A 21,817-nucleotide genomic window follows, 5' to 3' on the forward strand; every position below is an offset into this window, starting at 1 on the left:
TCCAGTTATAAGATGAACTGACTCAGTTTATTTTCAACTGAAAAATACATTGTTTTGTAAATGATCACCAAAATGATTACCAAATTCTTTGTCTTTTTTCATACTTAGGTAAAATTTCGTCAGATAAAGGCTTGATGTATAACTCTCCCACCCTTTCATTCAAGAGACTAAAATTACTTGTAAAAAGTCTTTTCAGAAGAGGCATTAGTGTATTTGCAAGACTTATAGGAAGGATTGCTTTAAGCGAGGAAAATGCTTTTATTGCGTGAGTGGATTTTGTGAAATGATTTATAGAAGAAACACTTTCTCATTTGTCCTTATTACACCCACAGGCATCAAATATTGTGCTGCAGTGCCTTGGCATGTCTTACTAGCTCAGATTTTACGCAAGTGAAATATTCACAATATATTCAGCAGCAAGGTAGAAGAGGTTGCTTTGTTCAGAGACGTCACTAGCCAAAATATTTTGAGGGCGGGAGGGTAGATTTAATATTTTTAAATAATAATATAATAATATTTTAAATATTATGCTTCAGTTGCCTAATATTACATATGAAATTTACTTAATTCTAAAATTTCTAATATATTTTCCTGCAAACTGAATTATATCCTATTATATTTTCCTACAAACTGAATTATTTCTCCCTTGCAAACCATAAATGTAATTGAGCTAGGAAGTATTATTAAAACCTCTGTCGAGGTTGCGACAGAGGTAGAAGTTGAAAAGAACTCTGAAGAGAGTTAAACATTTCGTGAAATCCTCCAAGGATTTAAAACGAAAGGATTTTCGAAGTTCGAGCCATTTTCGGGATCAGTGTCGTGGGTAGCAAGTGCTGATGTGATCGCTGAGGGCAACCTTGGCTGTTCTCTGGCCATGTTGGTCACCTACGTTTTGGAAATAGGCAAGTTATTGAAAATAGTTCAAACATTAGATAACAAAACTTCACAGTCGACACAACACTTCAGAGCCCAGTGGCAAGTGTTCTAAGTTAACCCCCAGGGGCATATAAGCTTTTTATGTAAGGGGTGCTCGTTTAAAGTTCAGAGGTAGCTCACTTGACTGGAAATTGAGTTACTTTTTTAAGAGTCAAAAGTGATCGGAGGGCATTTACCCCCCCCCCCCCTACACCCTCTTTTCCTTAGATGCAGCCGATGGATTTGAGATAGGCATTTTCTTTGAAGTAGTTCAACGATCAAATAACAAAACTTCAGGGTGAACCTATCACCCAGAGCGCGGAGGAACTAAGGGTTGTAACTTGGCATTAACATGGTAAAGAGACGCTGTTGGTTTTGTACTGATACTCGTGTATTGTCGTAATATAAAATGTTGAGTTTTCGATTAAATTTTCAATTAAAGGATTGCTTTTGTACTGTATGTGGTTGCTAGCTCTTAAATTTCTTTCCTACTATATAGGCATTTCCTGCGATATATTCTCAAGATTAAACTTCAAAGAAAGCACTTTACAAAATTAAAAAATCCCTTTGTATTTTTTTTCTATGAATCTACACAGTGAAGTTAGTTCCCAGATTTTAAAATAAGTTTTATCTGGAAACTTACGTTACCAAGCAAGCCGATTTTATTGACATACAGCCACGATAATCCTCAAAATTAACACTTACCACTGAAGTAAGAACAAATGAGAGGTTTTAAATGCTTGCAGCCAGGACCGTATATAGAATTTTTGTTTGAGGGGGGATATATATAAGGAAAAAACTTCAGAAAGCCTTAGAAAAACTTGTTTATACGTATTTTTGTTACTTTTGTACAAATCTGACAAAATTATTATTTTTTTGTTTTATTTAGGGCGAGGGAGGGGGAGGTTCACACCAATAACCCCTGTGGATATAGCCTTGCTTCAGACACATAATAGCAAATAAGAACGGATCAATATTTATAATTCAACACTAATAATATTCGTACTAATAATATTCAACATTAATAATACTTTTCTCACAAATAAAAGAAATGAAACAAATAACAAATGAAAACGGAAAACGTTAAATCCCGTCCATCTTTTATTTAATATTTACCTATTAATATTGTGGCTTTAAAATTAACCTACCCGAGTTTTTTCTTTAATCTCAGAAGGGCTTAAAGTCCAAAAGCTTCAAGAAAGATTTGAGAAAAGATATGTTTAGTCCTTCTCTGTCCCCTCCCTTAGATTAAAATTAAAGATCCACATGGTAATCTCCCCCCCCCCCCCAAAAAAAAGACTCCCTGGTATTTTGATTTTGATCTCCCAAACCACACCAACATATCGCAGACAAGAATATTTTGACAGCCTGGGACCACTACATAATACCACTACTGCTAACAACTCACTGTAGCACAAAGCCATTTGAGGCTAACACTCCTCCCACATCCCAATCTATTCAAAGCACCCCATTTTACACCCTTCCGGGATATCCCCGCCTTACGGCGGGATCTTTCTTATCTTTCCTTACGATATCCCCGCCTCCTCAGCCGGGCTGGGAGGATATACTGCAATTTAAACGACATATAGTAAGCTTTGATTGGGATTTCTACTTAATGGTGAACAGATTAGGTGATTAGATTAGTTTTCTATCCGGTAAAGTCCTAGAGTAGCTTATACGTACAACAGCGTCTAGGTCAACCAGATAAAAAATATTTAACCTTTCCCCCAACACAAAACTGAAGTTTCCCTGTCCACCTGTCCCTGCCCACCGTCTATAATACTTGAAAGTTTCAATTCATCCCAAGGCCCTTCCCGAGATGTTGCGGATATGGCATTTTGATAGCAGGGGTGCATATTATGTCTTTTGATTTGTGTCCTCCCTCTTCCTCCAAGTCATATTCCTACGACCAAGAGCCCCGATCAACACGCCTTTAAAACTTGATCTTGATACCTCAAGCTCTTACCAAATTATCCCGGAGCCGCCAACCTGGCAACAGATACTGCTTTTGATTTACCTCACTACTTAATTGTGCATAGGTTACAAGTCCCATAGAAGCTTATTGTACAAAAGCACATAATTGATCACATACAAAAACTGTTTAGCCCCTTCCAGCTCCCCCAACACAAAACTTGAAGTGCTCTCCAACTCTCCCCTCTCTTGCCCCAAACAGTATCAGAAAGTTCCAACTTAATCCCAAGCCATTTTCGAGGTATTGTAGATAATTTGAAAACTCGTATGCACATAGCGTCTTTTGATTTACTATGGCATGTGTATTAATTCAGAACGTATCCCTAGGATGCTTTGGGAGTTTTGTACTAGCAAAAGATCCCTCGTAGTTCTTAGCTGACCGGACAACCAAGACCAATTATGGCTACTTTTTGTACTAAAACCTATCGGTGAGCAACGGTAATTTACGTAGTTTATCGTCACTACAATAGGGGGCTGTGGGGTTAGTATCGGACTCTAAGGCATATCTGTTGGACCTTTTGAAGTTTCTGAACAAAATGCAGCAAGGGAGGGAATGCGATGGTCCTTCAATCACTTTCAGCATTTAGACTGGGCACTCGAACTTTTAAGTGCTGGGAGGGGGAAGCTGCACTAGAGTACTGCCTCTGATACAGGCAGGTAAGACACACACGGAGGAGAAAGGAGGAGTTCCAGGTATGACTTATTCTTGAAAAACTTAGCGTTAAAAAAGTTATTTACTAGAATTCGTATAATTTTTAGATAAACGCTAGTTCTTGGAATATTTTACTGTCCCCAGATATAATTCTGTCTAAATTACTTAAGTAGGAAAAAAGTTGTTGGACCAAGATGTCTTCCGGAACTGAAAAAGGAAAAAGGAAGAAGAAGAAGACTATCTTAAATCTTATAGAAAACTTTCCTTTGATGTCCCAATATTATTCAACCTTTTAAAGCATAAAGGGGACTTGGCAACCATTTAAGCCATAAGAAGCAAAAGAAGTCTCATGCTCAAATTTAAACAAAAATAGGATACCTGCAAGATTCCAGCCTCTGACGATGCAAATTAATTAATTATAATAGAATACTGTAATCTTATATAAATTATATAATAATATAATATTATTATAATTAATATAATATTTTAGTATAATAATTTTTAATATACTTACAATATATTTGTATATTATATTTATATCATAATAATTGTTAATATAATATTTTATTTTAATATTAATTAAATTAACAATATTACATTAATTATAATAAGATAGATACATTTAAAAATAGTGACCATAAGTCTAATATTAAAATTTCCTATATAATCTTATAAACTCACCACTCAAAAATACTCGTTAAATAAATGATATCGATTATTGCAAAAGATGCTTAAAAGATCACATCCATTTGTCTTTAAACGTTTTTTGGCCGATAAGAAAGATTAAAAAACATATAAAAAATTGATAAGCATTGCACACAATTCCTTTTGCGTGTGCCTCCTTTGAAGAGTAGCCCAGCTATTAACAACCAATATACCATGCCGGACCCGTAGGCCTACACGATTGTTAAGAAAAGAAAAGAAAAGTTATGTATGAGTTCAACGGAAAATGAACTGTGTGATGCTTTGTGATATTAGTATCCATTTGCTATTGTCGGATTGTCCATTTGCTATATTAAATAAAAAAAACAAGTTTTTTCAACTGAAAGTAAGGAGTGACATCAAAACTTAAAACGCACAGAAATTACTTCGTATATGAAAGAGGCTGCTTCCTCATCAACGCCCCGCTCTTTACGCTAAAGTTTGACTCTTTCTCTCAATTCTTCTTTCTAAAACAGTAAAAAACTTTAGCGTAAAGAGCGGGGCGTTGATGAGGAAGCAGCCTCTTTCATATACGAAGTAATTTCTGTGCGTTTTAAGTTTTGATGTCACTCCTTACTTTCAGTTGAAAAAACTTGTTTTTTTTATTTAATTTCTGAACGTTTTTGAATCAATGCATGTTTTGATTTTGGCTCTCCGCAGAGGAATAATCAAAACGAAATTTGCATATTTTTTTTTCGGCTCAATGGCTTTCTCATAATTTTGATCGAATGATTTTGAGAAAAAAAGAGCGGGGGACGAAGCCTAGTTGCGCCCCGATTTTTTGGTTAATTAAAAAGGCAACTAGAACTTTTAATTTTTTACGAATCTTTTTATTGGTAAAAGATTTACGTAACTTATAAATTAGCTTACGTAAAGAACTTTTGCATTCTCATGTTTTTATTACATATATGAGGGGATTCGCCCCATCGTCAGTACCTCACTCTTTACACTAAAGCTTAAATTTTATCCCAATTCATTAAGAATGACCCCCTGAATCACAAAAGCCGTAGAATAAGTAGTTGAAATTACCGAAAATACTTTAGCGTAAAGAGCGAGGTATTAGAAGGAGGTGAGCCCCTCATATGGGTAATAATTTCTGTTTGTTTTAAGTTTTATTGCTGTTCCTTACTTCCAGCTGAAAAAGCTTTTTCACTTTTATTTTTTAATTGTTTTTTTTTAAATAATGCTAGTAAATCCTGCTCTCCCTTCATGGAAATTTTCTTCTCCCATTACAAATTCTCGAAGGAAAGTTCCCCCAGCATATCCCCTCTTCTCAACCCCTCCCCCAAACCAAAAAATCCTCCTGAAAACGCCTGTATACTTCCCAATAACCATTACTATATGTAAGCACGGGTCAAAGTTTGTAACTTGTTGCCCCTCCCACGGGGACTGTGGGGGAGTAAGTCGTCCCCAAAGACATAGTTATAAGGTTTTTCGACTACGCTGAATAAAATGGCTATCTCAGAATTTTGATCCGTTGACTCTGGGAAAATAATTAGCGTGGGAGGGGGCCTAGGTGCCCTCCAATTTTTTTGGTCACTTAAAAAGGGCACTAGAACTTTTTATTTCCGTTAGAATGAGCCCTCTTGCAACATTCTAAGACAACTGGGTCGATACGATCACCCCTGGGGAAAAAAAACAAAAAAAAACAAAAAAACAAAAAAACAAAAAAACAAAAAAAAAACAAATAAACACGCATCCGTGATCTGCCTTCTGGCAAAAAATGCAAAATTCCACATTTTTGTAGATAGGAGCTCGAAACTTCTACAGTAGGGTTCTCTGATACGCTGAATCTGATGGTGTGATTTTCGTTAAGATTCTATGACTTTTAGGGGGCGTTTCCCCCTATTTTCTAAAATAGCGCAAATTTTCTCAGGCTCGTAACTTTTGATGGGTAAGACTAAACTTGATGAAACTTATATATTTAAAACCAGCGTAAAATGCGATTCTTTTGATGTAGCTATTGGTATCAAAATTCCATTTTTTAGAGTTTTGGTTACTATTGAGCCGGGTCGCTCCTTGCTACAGTTCGTTACCACGAACTGTATATATATATATATATATATATATATATATATATATATATATATATATATATATATATATATATATATATATATATATATATATATATATATATATATATTCAATTCAATTCAATTTATTTATAACCCATCTACAAAAAGAGGGCGGAACGCCCTTAAGATGGAGTAATAAGAGAAAAAAAAAGGTACAAATCAACACAATCAAACAATTAAATAAGTAATGCTGACCATGGGTGAGACACTATCGACATAGAAGAACGAAAATCATGAAGCCTTTTATCAATAATAGATGTAGGAGAAACTAGGCGGAATTTGTTCACTAAGTAACTATTTCTAGTCCAAGGAGGGTAACTGAGAAGGAATTTAGCATAACGAAAATATACTCTACGAACAGATAGTTTCTGAGGTTCACTAAAAAACTGCCAAACCGGACAAAGAGAAAGGAGATGAGGTACAACTAGGCTATTATAAATTTTCACAAGATTTAATTTATCAATATGTTTAATATTAGATGCAATTGAAGCATAAGCAATTCTCAGTTTTTTCTTCAGAAGTTCAAGGGATAAATTCACAGTTTCTTTCATATTTTTTCCAATAGGCATTCCAAGGTAAACTAATTTTTGAGAAAGGGGGACATGAACATTAGCTAAAGATAAAAAAATAGGGCCATTTGTCTCTTTAAAATTGAAAGCTACAACAGCAGTTTTATCAACATTGAAAGAAAGCCCAATATTTTTATATTCATTATAAAGCTGATTAAACGTGTTTTCACATCCACTAAAAGTACGGCTTAGATTCAAAACGTCATCTGCAAAAGTTATTAAAGACAAGTTAAATCCACGGTGAATACAACTAAAATTAACAGAATTTTGGGCATTTAAAACAGAGTTATTAAATAAAGAAGGTGAGGTAAGGCCACCTTGACGGACTCCTTTCAAAATATTAAAAAGGGAAGATCCCCCCTTTAACTTCGCCTTAAGGTGATGGTACATATACAGAAGGCACTTCACTATACAAAAATTTACCCCTCTTTTATACGCTTCAAATAAAACTTGGGAAAAAATACAAGAGTCGAAAGCACGAGCAACATCTAAAGCACAAAGGATAATATGGGATCTACTTCTTTCTGCATCAGCAAGAACATTCATTAAAGCAAAAAGGGCATGCTCCCGGCTAATACCTTTTTGGTAACCAAACTGGTGGGGTGGGACATAACATTTAGAAACAATTTCATCCAAAATAACTGACTCAAACAATTTAAAAATAGTACAAGAAACTGTTATAGGTCGGAACGAATCACACGAAGTAAAATCCGTTTTGCCTTTTTTCGGGATAGGGGTTATTTGACCAACTGTAAATTGATAAGGAACAACTCCGTTTTCAATAGACATTTGAAAAAGTAGAGATAAATGATTAAAAAGAAGAGCACTTGCATAATCAAAATGTCTGGCAGTAATTCCATCAACTCCCGCAGAATTTCTTTTCTTTAGTTTTTGACAATAAAACGATACATCACTTGGCTTAATAATAAATGTCGAGGGTTCGTGTTTCTTCAGACAAGCACTTAATTCTTTTTCAAATTTTGACTCAAGAGCAGGATCGGGAGAAGAAAACTCATGCTTATAATAATTTATCCACTCAGGCTCAGGAATATTATTTGCACTAATGTGTTTACAAGGGCGTTCAAATTTTTTCCAGAGCTTCGAAGGGTTCTCTGCAATTTTATGAGCGTTTTTCTCAATAAGATCAACCTTATGTTTTCTTAACACTTTAGCAAAAAAACGTTTAGAACGTATCCGCAGACCATTTATAGTCCCAGACTTAGGCCTGCCGCAATCCCTCCAAATATTCAGCCAAATTTTAGAAGACTCGCACGCAGAAATAAGGGAAGGGTTTTTTGACCAACCCTGAAGTTGAGAGCCTTTCCTAATACGCTTGCACGGGACAGCTGAAGCTTCAGCACACTTTAATGCATGGTTAATTTCAGCTAGATAGGTGGTAAGTCCGATGGCTATTTCTTTTTCACTAAGGCCAGAGCGCGTGCACAACAAATGAAAGGGCACCTTTATTTTATTTAATATTCTGTCACATTCAAAACGAAACATCTCGCGGTTAACTTCTTTCCAGTCTTTTATATAAAACCACTTTTTATCTGGCTGTTTAGGGGCATGAAATGAAGCATTTATTTTCAACTTTATTGGAAGGTGATCCGAATAAAAGCCATCACAAATTACCTCGACAGTTTCACAGGGGAAAGATGCAATAAAATGATCAAGGTTAGAAGTCGCTGACAGGACACCAATAAACGTGAAAGTTTCTGTTTTGTCAGCAACTGAGTAGGAAGGGGGGAGGGAATTCAGAAGGAGTTGGGTTCTTGGCGGTGAACTGTCTGTTAAGTCACAATTAAAGTCTCCTGCAATCAAAACTCGAGCATTTGGATGCTTTGAAACTCCCTTCACAAAACTCGCTAGCTTTTTGCAAGCATTTATGAATTTATTCTCTGATTGCGAAGAGCAGTAATTAGTTGGCAGGTAAACGTTTATACAGATTAGGTCCGAAAATTCGGCAGCAATGAAATGGTCATTCGACTCAAGGAGATTGACGGGAAATTGTGAAATAATAGCTAATCCGCCTGAAGGTCGGCCACGGCTCTTATTCATTTTCGCTGGGTGAAATAAGAGATAAGAATTCTGTGAAATGCTGAGTAAATTTTTCCTTTCATGAGACAAAAAATGTTCTTGCAGAAAAATTATTTCATTTGTACTTAAAAGTTCAGAGAGGACTAGGCCTTTGTCAACCACTTTGCCATTGATATTCCATGATAAGAGACTTAAGGCTCGAGCCATTATGCTGACTTAACTTTACTTAAAAGTCCTTGGGCGACTGGACATTTGAAGCTGTAACAGGGATGATCCTGTGATTTGCACAATGCACACTTCTTGGGCCTTTGACAAGGAGATGTTTTGGAGCTTGAATGACCATGGTCACCGCAGACTGCGCAAATAGCTTCATTTTTGCAGCTACTGGATATATGTCCGTAAGCTTGACACTTGAAACATCTTACCGGGAGGGAGAGATACTCAGCCACTTTGATCCTCTCATAATCTATGACTGGGCGATTTTTTATGGCATTCATAAGATCAACTTTGGTTTCAAATTTCAATCGAAACGAGTGGGTGTTGCCAATCTGTCTTGAACTGACACATTTAGGAATCAGTGCGCGAAGTTCATCGTCATTTATATTGAAGGGGACAAATCGAGCAATACCGAGGTGAGAGGGGCTCCTGATTGTTGCAGAAAGAGATTTATCACCGTTCTGAAAGACCCCGACAAGAGTTTCTGCATCAGCCTTGCTAGCTGTAACAACTCGCCAATTATCTTTTCTGGGCTGAACTTCGACAATTTTAGAGCACTCTCTGCCACACATTTTTTGCAAAAAGTCTTTCCTCAAATCGGACTTCGTGAGGTCAGAGGGCAAATTCTTGAGTACCACTGCATATGAGGGCTTTGTTTCAGTAACTGTAGGAACATTCGAGGGGGCGGGAGGGTCCTTATTCATGGAATTGTCTAGCTTATTACAAACCTCTGTAACTTTTCTGGTGATTACTGCTGCTATCTCACCAGGACATATAGGAACTTCGTCAGGTTCAACTATCACAAAGACTGGCAGCTCAACGTTACGTTGCTCACAAAGTTCAAGTACCTTTAACATTTCGTTAATATTGTCTTCGGCACTTTTTTTAATTGACACTCTATTGGTGTAGTGAGAAGAAGACCACAGTATCTCCTTAGCCTTGATTATATCGTCCTTTGTAAAAAACTCGCATGCTTTACGACTTATCTCGTCACTCTTATTTCCAGCTTTTCGAGGACGATTTAAAAAGTTCAAAATCGCATTCCAAACTAATTTCTCCGACATGGCTATTGCAGATAATATGTCATTGAAATATATTCAAGTTCTTAAGTCCTTGTACGAAAATCTCTTTGCTTAATAAATCACTAAGTCCCAAGGGAATTTGCACTCAAATACCAAAACTATCAATTAGCCAACAAATGAAAATAATCCGATTATGAATGATGTTTCAATAAATGTCTATAGGGAAATCAGACCAGCTTGAGCTCACTGTATTAATAGGTTATATCCAAAATAATGTGTTTACCAAGCGAACTCTCAAATAAGACTCATATATATATATATATATATATATATATATATAAATATATATATATATATAGCTTCATCAATGGGCTGCTATAATTGACCTCGTATTAGGGAGGGGGCTTTCTGTATAGGCCTATAGGTCTATGAAATTTCTTTTCGCTTACTTTAATTTTTTTTCGAATATACTTGTGTTAAATAAAGCTTACTCTTCTTTAGTTGTTCTGAAAACTACAAATTCCTTCAAATACGTTTGTTATTTCAAACAAAAAATCCAAAACTGAATTTCAAAAACATCTGAATAGTAGAAGAAAATGCAATATATACTTGACTAAAGATTTCCACCGGGGTAAGCCAGAGATTCCGCTGGACTAAATGTATTAATGATTAGCTAAAGAATAAGCATATATATATATATATATATATGTATATATATATATATATATATATATATATATATATATATATATATATACATATATATATATATATATATATATATATATATATATATATATATATATATATATATATATATATATATATATATATATATATATATATATATATATATATATATATATTTATTTATAAAGAAAATATTTATATATTATGAAGAAAAAACAAATGATAATACTTACAATCAAGAAATATCAAATATTGATGAAACACTTAAAAAGAGAAAAAAAAAATACAAAAACACTTGCTAAATAATTTAGCCTGTAAATCATCAAGAGCCAGAACTGTCACTATAAATAGAAAATAAATTGTGGCCTAGAAGGATAATTTTCGCCTTGTATTCAATTGTTTTATATTTTTTCTTTTTACAGACTACAGGATCCTTCACTTTAAGCTTTGAAACAATCTCAGTGTTACTAAAAGAAAGGGGGAAACCAAGTAAAAATTTGCAAAATTTTAAATAAAAAACTTCAATGGGCGAAAGATCAGAAGGTCTGAAATTATGGAAGAGGCAGGAGGGGAACAGATCGTGAAGCGGAGCAACAGCGCTATACATACGACCAAGGATGTCCCGACGGTAAAGACCCCGAAAACGAATTAAAAGACCAAATGCCTTGCGTAGTTTCATCTGAACATGCTGAACCAGGACTGGTTTAAAATCTCTTTTCGTAGCAGCATAAGGTAATCCCAAATAAGTGACTATTGGCGACAAGTGGAAAATAACACCATTGCCACAACCGAGAGTCGCCCTGACATTATCCTCTAAACAATTTAGAACACAAAATTGGCATTTATTGTATATATATATATATATATATATATATATATATATATATATATATATATATATATATATATATATATATATATATATATATATATATATAATTAAACTCGTATCAGGGAGTGGGCTTTACGTATAAGCCTATAGGCCTAAGAAATTTCTTTTCGCTTTTTTTAATTTTTTTTTCGAATATGCTTGTGTTAAATAAAGCTTAGTCTTCTTTAGTTTTTCGTTTGGTGAACAGCTTTAAAGAATAATACAAAAACAGAGGAAAAATGCTAAACAGGAACTCACTTGGTCAAGCAGAATTGTAGGAATAAACGAAACAGGGGGCTGAAGCCTATGCGTCATATCACCATATACTTTATGCAATTTGATACCCTCAGCTGACCTGGCACAATCGCGTAATGGCCCCCATGGATATGAGACTTGATTTGCACACTAGAAAAAGTAAATAAAACGTAGATCTAATTAAGTAGTGGATCTAAAAGGAAGGTGGAGTTTGGGGCGACCCCCCCTGGATTGGGTGTAGTTAACTTCTAAACAGTGTTTGATTATATGTAGACAAATCTGTCCAGCAACAATAGAACAATCAGTCAACATTCAGCTATAAGTGCAAGAAGGTCATCGAATTCTAATTTTAAAATATATCGAGCAATAAACAGTCATCTGTTACTAGTCATCACCCTGAAAAAAGGGGGGAGGGGTGGTGTTGTATTCCTTCGGGAAAACATAAAGCAAATATAAAGAAAAAATATAGCAAGAAAAATTCAAGCAGCATGTTTGTTTGGGTTTTACAATTAACTTAAGGACTTTGCGGGGTAACACTGGATGGGGTTTCTTTTTTTGGAAAAGAACTTCAGTTTACTTTCTAGCAATCTCTCATACTCTTTGGACCATTCCAATTTTGCAATTTCAACTAGTTGAGCATCTTCATCTCATTGCCTGTTAATCAATCTTTATGTTTTTCATTAAGAATGTTCATACAAAACGATAAGTTCACAAAATGATAAACAACATTATTTTTGTCTCTTATAGGATATCTTTAAGCCTCCTTTTCTTAGTTCAAGTTTCACGTGGGCTGAGCCTCTTTCCAAAACTGTGAAAGCTTTTTCATGTACCTGGATAACGCGTTGCTTTCGTCTATGCATAGAAATATAAGAATACAGATTTGAAACATTTATATGCACCTCATCACTGTATTTTGGAATAGGAAGTTTAAAGGGTGTTTTGGATAGAACGTAATTTCAAGCCAAGGCTACAGGAATTGCTACTCAGAGGACGATACCTATTAATAACAGTAATATCAAACAGTTCATGGTAACGAATTATAAGCAAGGAGCGACTTGGCGCAATAGTAATGGAAACTCTAAAAAACGGAATTATGACAGCAATAGATACATCGAAAGAATTGACTTTTTATACTGATTCTAAATATATCAAATTCATTAAGTTTAATGTTACCCATCAATACCATAAGCTTGAGAAAATTTGCCTGATTTTCGACAAAGGGGGACAACACCCCCGAAAATCAGGCAATCTTAATGAAAATCACACCATCAGGTTTAGCGTATGCAGAGATTCGTAGGCTACTATAGTGGTTTCAAATTCCTATCTACAAAAATGTGAAATTTTGCATTTTTTGCCAGAAGAAAGATCACGGACGAGCGTTTATTTATTTATTTCCACGTGGGAGGGGGGGGGGCTGACCGTATCAAACCAATGGAAAAATCGAGAGAAGACTCGATCAAATGGAAATTACACCTTTTAGTGTCCTTTTTAAGTGACTAAAATGATCGGGGTCTACTCACCCTCCTCACACGTCCCTTTTCCCCAAAATCCACCGATCAAAATTTGTGATAGCCATTTGGTTCAGTATAGACTAAAGTTCTAATAATCATGCCTCTGGCGATGAAATGACACCTTACAGGGTCTGGGAAAAGGGCTGTAAGCTATGAAACTTCAACACTGTTTACACATAATATTTACCATTGGCAAGTATAGTATTTTGGGGGGTCAATACTTTTTAGGGGGATTTTCCCAGGGAGAATTTTCCGTAGGGAGTGAAGTTTCCGGATAGAACTTCTCAGGGGAAATTTTAAACGAGGGGAGGTGGATTTTCTAGATTTATTTGAAAACAATGAGAAATTAAATAATAAAAAATGCCTTTTCAGCTGAAACTAAGGAGCAGCATTAAAACTTAAAACGAACATAAACTATTCCGAATAATGACAGTGGCTACCTCTTCCTCAATGCCTCACTTTTAACGCTAGAATTTGACTATTTGTCTCAACTGTTTAAGGACAACTGCTGAAACAGAAGAGTCATTTAATGAGAATTAAAGCCTTCATTAAGTGCTAGAAAACTTTACCGGGAAGAGGGAGGGATTGAGGAGAGGGTATCTTCCCTCATATATGAATTAATTTCTGTTAATTTTAGTCTTTTTCCTTACTTTTGGTTGAAGTAAATTGTTTATTATTTTTTTTATTTAACGTTCAATAGGCCCAAGAATATTGACAAAGGAAGACCTTTGCAAAGTATCGCAAACGTTATGTGAGGTGTGAACTCAACCTTGTGCCTCTAATCTCACCTCCCAGCCTCCATCTAATGCAATGTCTATAGTTCCATTCATATATGTCCCTAGGTATACAGAGCTCTCTAGTCGTAGCCTAATTAGTCTCCATAAATGTGATTTTTTTTAACTTCTGGATCATAATCTACAAGGAAAACAATTTCAGGGGATTCAAACTCATGTGTTGCTTTGAAAGTTTTATTTTGTAGCATTTTTTTTTTTTTTTTTTTTTTTTTTTTTTTTTTTTTTTTTTTTTTTTTTTTTTTTTTTTTTTTTTTTTTTTTATTAAACATCTTTAAAAGAATACTCTAACAGGCTTTAGCAATTTAGCACGGACATTATTTTTTTTTTAGCACGGACAACAAAATGTTCCAAAAAAAAGATTGTGGCGTTCTTTGACGTGCTGTAGCGTTCTTGCAGAGTTTTCAGGAAAATCCCGAGGTGAAGATAAGTTTGGCGACACGTCCGATTAAAATGATGAATGTCTGCAGAAGAGGATGACAAAAGCAATACAAAAGAAAAGCGGGATGCTGGGAGTCAGCCAGAAGACAAAGGTTCGGCAGAGGTTGTCCGAAAACAAATAGCGTTTGCTCAACCATTAATAAAACTACCAAAACCTACACAGAAGCTTTAAGATTTACGCTGTTCAGCGGGCTATCTTTGAAAATATTGCTTTATTCCTCATATCCCTCTTGTCACGAAGATACGACTGAGTACGCATTCGAAATTAATGAACTGCAAAAAAGCTCGGAGAGCCTTTGGAAAATTATTTCACCTTCAACAGTGGCAGAGACTCAACTATCTGACTTTCAACTAATGAGTTTCAATAAAGTACTTGGCCTCTTTCGGGACTCTATCTTGCTACTAAGTGCTTCATCATATCTAACTGTGAATTGACCATACATAGTCATAAAAGGGTTTGAGTCCTTTTGTAATATCATTGAAAGTGGTGTCTGCTTTGCTGATTCCCTCAAAGACCTCATAGCTGTGGAGTTAAAGAATAATTTCATAACAAACCAACATTTTGAAGTTATTCTTTTCCTAAAGACACCTCATCGCAAACCTACGTTTGAAAGACTCTCGTTTATGGATCGCTCTCTGGACTGCCAATCTTTAGTGCCATTACCGACGAAAACTTCTTAAACTTGCCCTAGGAGTATATCTTAGTCTGTCTTTCAGAGCGATGTAGAAGTTCCAACGCAATAAGCTTCCTATTTTGCAAGAGTTCGCTCAATCTTGAGTAAGTAAGACGACTTCCTAGCTTCAGCCTGTGGCGAGACACTAACGACGGAGGACGGGTGCCTAATCCCTGCCCTATATCATTTTATAATATAATAAATAAAGCGCCCAATGAAGAGCCTATAAAGCGCCCCATAGTTGTTTATGAGTATGCAGAAAATTTGACGAGAAACTATACAAAGGTAAAAGCATATTTTTTAGAAAAAACAACTACGAAAAATCGAAGAAAAACCCTAAAATGAAAAAGACAAAACAGGTCAATTTAAAATCAAATTCATTTTTTCTCGATTTACAAAGTATCCACTTCACTTGTCTCAGAGGTATAGCAGTTTACAGACTGTTACTGCCTTCAAATAGCAGATCCCGAAGTCTTATTTGTTAAACAAATTCCAAAACATAATTACGAAGTTTAGTTCCGTCAAAATAAATGGGTATAGGTATTAAAGCAGCGACTTGTTTAATTCATCTTGGTGATTTTTTTTAGTTGTTTGTTATCTATGATTTTTTCTATGTATTTTTCTTTCATTATGAACCGTCTTGTTGTGTTTTTATAAAGGATTTGCAAATAATTCAATAAATAAGGAAAGATACAAAAAAAGGGATTGCATAGCTTCCCTGCTTAGAAAATTTTCTGTCCTTTTATTAGAAAAAAAACTATTTTTTGCGAAAAAAGTGCTATAATAGTAATGAGTGTGTTTTTTAAGTACTACTTCCAGAGAACAAACGCAAGAAGTAGGACCAAAGTCCATTTGCTGCAACCTTGTCAAGAAGTCAATGAGGGAGTAAGAAGCTGCCATTCATTTCCTGGAATCAAAACGGAGAAATATGCAGTAGACGACAACCGAGAAGAATTTTCAAGTTTTTTTTTTTTAGATTTTACTATTACCTAGAAGTATCACCTATATTCTTTCTTATAGATACTTGCATGTTCTGTTCTTAGATTTCATTAACATAAATAGTTGAATTACAGTCAACTTCAAGCTTTTTGCCCTCCGTAATCAGAGATACTCTGACTGTTTTACTATCAAACTCGAGTTGGCTTTTCGCAACACCTGTCATCGAATAGAGTTAAAACATAGTCATTTAAGAATGTTGAAAATTTGTTTTTTGGAAATTTCTGGATCTTAGAATTTCTGACAAAAATAGTCTCTGAGCAGCAGGACTCCATTTAACTTCCTTTGAAACCTGCGTCTGAAAATCTGCCAATTATTTTTGTGAAAAAGAAGACGAAATCTGAAGTTGGCTTGTTGAATTGAAGTTGTTCTTGTGAGAACTGCAGTTGGCTTGACCAGATCGTACAAGTAGTGTCGTCCATAACAGCTGCTGGTTTCAATACCATTGCTTCGCGAATAGGGATACGGGTGATACATTTTCGAACATGTTTTAATAAAGTCAAGGTATACATTTATATCCTTTATATACATACATTTATTATGTATATTTATAAATACATTATTTATACACATTTATTATCCAGCCGTCATAGCCGAGTGGATTGGTGCGCTGGATTCAGGATCCTTTGTCTGAGAGGTCACGGGTTCAAATCCCAGTGTACACAATTCTTTAATTTTGGACCAGGGTAAGTGGCTTGACTCTGTAAGCTTAGCCAGAGTCGACCCAGCTCTAAATAGGTACCTGAAGAAATCTGGGGAAGGTAAACAGGAAGGGTGTGCGAAAGCACAGGATGGTTGGCTCCCAGTCCCCCATTGCACTTCCTGGCTGAAGGGCCAAGAAACGGTAATCAGCACCGTCGGTAGGGACTGTAAAGTCTAATGCCGTAATCTTTACCTTTACCTTATACATTTATATTAAGGCAGTCTCCCCAATTCAAGAAGTTGTGTCGCCTATGAAAGCAGCTGATTCCATTGCCTCGGATATAGGCATACAAGTGATAAATTTATTTTATAATAAGGGGGCTTAGACATAAATTTATATTTGGGTAGTCTCTCTAATTCACAGAATAAGTTTGTCAGCATACGAGTAAAGAAAAAAACACACTTGTTTAAACTGAAGTTTTTTTTTTTAATCAAAAGAGCTGTTATCTGTTCTAACGAAGAAAAATAGAAAAAAAATAGGTATCCTGTTTTCTGGTGACCTGTTCTGTTTTATTCAAGCTCCGTTCATTCTTTTCCCTTTTTCGTCAACCAAAAAAGAATAGCGTCCGTGCTTAATTACAACCTATCTAATGCTTAGATTCGATTGAATTTAACACAAGGAAATTGATAGGCAAATTGTCTTTGGTAGGCAATTTGAGTAACAGTCACATTGCATAACCAACTTTATTTTACGAAAAAAAAAATTGTCATTTACGGAAAACAGTAAAATAGATTTCCTGAATAGAAACTGTTTTTGAAATGTCTAAGAGAATTTGCCTCTATGTAAAATTTAATATTCCGAAAGCCTTTGGAACGCTTGATTGCGAGAAGATGTTTCTAAGACTTAATAATTTAGGTGGGAATTTTAGAAATGTGAAAGATAAATCAGACAAGAATAGTTTTAAGGCTATTGCGTAAGAAATATATTTCATATGCAAAGTCAGGCAGTAGATGTTTCAGATTTTTTCTTAGCAAGTTAAACCGTGGAATATGATGCATCATAGCGGAAAATTTAAAATAAGAACAGAAAATAAAGCATTCAAACTTAGTAATATAACATAGAAGAATTAAGAATGCATTATGTTTTGATGTGAAAAAATGTTTAAAATTAGAGTAAAAAAAGGTAAAGAAACCAGAATATGGTATTCTTAACGTTATTTTCCACCAGGATAAAGACTTAATGGTAACAAAAGAAAAAGAAAAACGTGCTATACTTAACACCATGGCGTTACGTAATTCTTTTCTTTTCTTTTGCCCAACGCGCCAGGAGATGTTTTGGTCTGAAAACAACAGGTTAAAACAGCCACAACATATTAAAAAAAAAGAATTAACGAAAGAATAAACCTGAACAAAAAAATCACCGTCACGTCCTAAACGAGAGGGCAAGTTTCACATTTTCAAGATCTAGCTTCACCATCAAGCCACCTTGATGATCAAGGTGGGTGACCTTTATCATCAAGCCACCTGAGTCCAAACACAGCTGTGCATACTTCTCCCCTCACCCATATGTTGAAATTTCACTACTTATCCCCTTCTATGAAGTTTCAACTTTCTTCAAAACTTTCCTTACGACCTATTCATCCTACTCTGGAAGGACCCGCTTTTAATTTTGCCACAGAAGGACGGCTGTGGCTTTTGTAAGATCGCAAAAATTTTGGTATTATGCATTGCTTCATCCATAAAACGTAGCCTAGCCCTCTTAATCTTTTCTTTCATTATAGCCATATATAAAATCTTGATCCAAAGAAATACAACTTTTTTCTGTGATTTGGCTTGGTGAAATGATTTTTTGTGTGTAATTTGGTTTGGCGAATAGAATTTCTAAAAAGATGATTTTTTGTGTGTACTTTTTGTCGTTTGTGCTTTTTAACTTATATACCCATATTCCAAATTCCTTATAAAACCTATTTGATTCTTTAGTCATTTCAAAATGGTAACCCTATGATGTCTTAAACATAATTGGATCAAATACAGTTCTTGTCCTGCTATCACAAGTTGGAAATATATCTTTTTTTTCAATCAAAGTATCCAATCCAAGAGTATTACCCACATAATCGAAGGACGAAAAAAATTCTTGCGTAACCTCCAATTTAGCTTAGGGAAATGTTGAAGGTCACCACCTATATTCACTACGGCTATGTTCGAAGAATATGGGAAACTGTTTTGACAAGAATATCTGGAATTTTACCTGGGAAAATAGAAACCAAAGGCCACTAGCACCAATGAAACCATCATAGTACAGCGTACGTGGCTGGGCCAGACCAATTTTACATCAAGATTAAGTTCATTTATTAAAACTTGGATTTACATTAAAGGTCGGTATTTATCTTTATCAAGCCTGAAATCTTCTAATAGGAGGCAGATAACTTTTCTAAAACAATTCTTTATTTGGTTATAAAATAATTAGGCTCAATTCATTAATCCCAGTTAAGGCTAGTTAAAAAGAAAATCTTTGCACCAGATATCCAAAAACAATTTTAGGACAGGGGCTGGTGGGTCTCCAATCACTTTCGACTTAAAAAAAAGGACTTTCCTGGGGAGTATTTTCCAAAAAGAGTATTTTCCGGGAGGAGGGTAAACACCTAGATCCTCTTACCCAATTCCAAAACGTTGGGCCCTCAGATTGAATAAATTCCTACATACTTGCATAAACATGTAATATTTTCCTTCGTTTTGATTTGATGGAACGTATTAAATTTTTGCTCCTTCTAAGACATGTTGACATGGAAAGGTTTTTTGTTTTTTTAAAAGAACTTGCAATAAGGCATGTCTGTGACAGATTTAACCAGATTGTCTTAGGAAAAACAAAGAGAACTTTCATGTCCCATCAAGAAAAACAAGGAAAAACTGTCAAGTTTTAACAAGAGCAAGACAAGCGTAGCAAAGATTTATCACTAAGGCTCATTTCTTTCAACATAGGCTCCACAGATTTACTGTCTCTTATTTTGCTCTCAGTCATGTAAACAAGATTTTTTAGGAGTCATTCCTGCCAAAATGAATCTAACATTGCCTTAACAAGAGCCAAATTATTGGGTAAGGAATAGGGTGGCGAAATAACAACTTTAGATTGAAGCGTGAATGTCTGGAAGTGCTGTGTATAACAATTAAAAGTTTTATACAAGATTGAGCACCATGAAATTATAAGGAATTCAAACAAAGGCAAAACGAGTTACTATTAGGGAGGTTTTGGCAACACAGAGGGAAAGGTTCGTTAATAATTATAATTATAAATCTAATTTACTGTTTAGCTAATATTTCTACAATAATAAAACTCCTTTCGAGTGTTGAATAGCGGAATAAATTATAGCTCATAATTCGGAATGAAATTCTCCGTTCACAAGTAAGATCACATGAGATGTTCTCACAAAAAGTGAAATATTAAGTAATAAGAAAAAATCAATTACAATAAAGCATACGAAAGAGATATAAACAAATCAGCAGATTTATATCAACAATTGCTAAAAAGTGTCAAACCGATCAATGAAAATAAAATTTTACTTTTCTGCGGAAAATTTTGACAGTTGTGTTGGAGGGGCCACGGATCCAATTTTGTGCGTTCAATAATATAGAATGAAAATCTTTGCACGATTATTTTTTTTTTAAACAGCCTAATGTGCCTACCTTCCTGTTAAATGGCTTGGACGAAGAGCTAGGCAATACTGAAAGGAACACGGACCCACGTTGTGTCTCCAATCACATCAATAAAAAACCTTGCCTAAGTCCGGTTCAAACTACTACTACTACTACTAACAACTCACCGCAGCACCAAGCCAACTGAGGCTAACATAGCTACGCATGCTCCTCATCCATTCTAATCTATTCAAAGCATTCCTCCTTACATCCTCCCAGGAAGTTCCGATTTCCCTTAAGCAAGGTACAAAATGCCTCTCTTTCTGCTGAAAGTTTGCAGTGGGGAACATGACTTGCTTAAAAGAACCATGAACTACACTGGTGCTTAACTTATCTGTATTCTAAATCTTTGCATTTTTGCAAATCAACAAGGTGTTATGTGCATAACTTGCAGCTAAAACTGGGATAATCAAATGAAGAATGCGCATTGATAACAACTGAAGATGAAATTTGGATACGTCACTCACTGATTAAGGTTTGGCGGATATAATTATCGATTCCCACGAAGAGTAAAAACTATGCATAGGGTTACTGGACAAAAGTTTGGCTGAAATATGAAGTGACAGGGAGAGAATACATCCCATGGACTCCAGACCAGAGAAGCAAAATCTTAGCAACAGGGTCACACGCACCTGCTGTCCGTTGAACGAACCTTCCATCATTCATACCTCCTCAAAGGGGCTCCTCCATCCCAAAAGAGATTAAATTTTCCTTAGAGTTAACAAAACTCATTTCAGATTCTTTCCCAAACTTTTCCAATCCAACCGGGCATTCACTATCTCCCAACTTTTTCATAACCCGCCGCAGGTCATTCAACTCTATTTTATGATCATCTTGTTTTATTCCCAATGGGTCTTGGACCTCTTCGTTGCCCCTCAGTTTTTTTTCCTTCTCGCCATTTTGTAATTCTTCAAAAAAAAAATTTCCGCTACTGCATACTGAATCTGCCAATTTTTTGCTCTTTTTTGCGTTCATCTTTCCATTTTTACTTCTCTCAAATTTTTCAATTGCGCAAATTAAATAATCATTAAATTTTAATTGTGCTCGATTATCCACTATCTTTGACTGCACCTCTTTATTTAATTTACGTTTAA

At 35.2% G+C, this 21,817-nt stretch overlaps 2 protein-coding genes and 1 long non-coding RNA gene across 3 annotated transcripts in view; 2 read left to right on the forward strand and 1 right to left on the reverse strand.

Annotated features, from left to right (window-relative positions):
• Positions 1-21,817, forward strand: part of LOC136028261 (uncharacterized) — a 193,374-nt gene that overhangs the window by 40,504 nt on the left and 131,053 nt on the right. The window lies entirely within an intron of this gene.
• Positions 1-21,817, reverse strand: part of LOC136028260 (GILT-like protein 1) — a 144,976-nt gene that overhangs the window by 32,747 nt on the left and 90,412 nt on the right. Inside the window, exon 5 of the mRNA XM_065705998.1 lies at positions 11,982-12,128. Coding sequence (XP_065562070.1) covers positions 11,982-12,128 — 147 coding nt within the window. The remainder of the gene's footprint in view (positions 1-11,981; positions 12,129-21,817) is intronic.
• The window catches only part of LOC136028259 (double-stranded RNA-binding protein Staufen homolog), a 67,588-nt gene continuing 65,886 nt past the window's right edge, over positions 20,116-21,817 (forward strand). The window contains exon 1 of the mRNA XM_065705996.1: positions 20,116-20,299. The gene's annotated coding sequence lies outside the window, so the exon portion shown is untranslated. The remainder of the gene's footprint in view (positions 20,300-21,817) is intronic.

This window comes from Artemia franciscana, chromosome 6 (genome assembly GCF_032884065.1).
Source record: "Artemia franciscana chromosome 6, ASM3288406v1, whole genome shotgun sequence".
NCBI lineage: Eukaryota > Metazoa > Arthropoda > Branchiopoda > Anostraca > Artemiidae > Artemia > Artemia franciscana.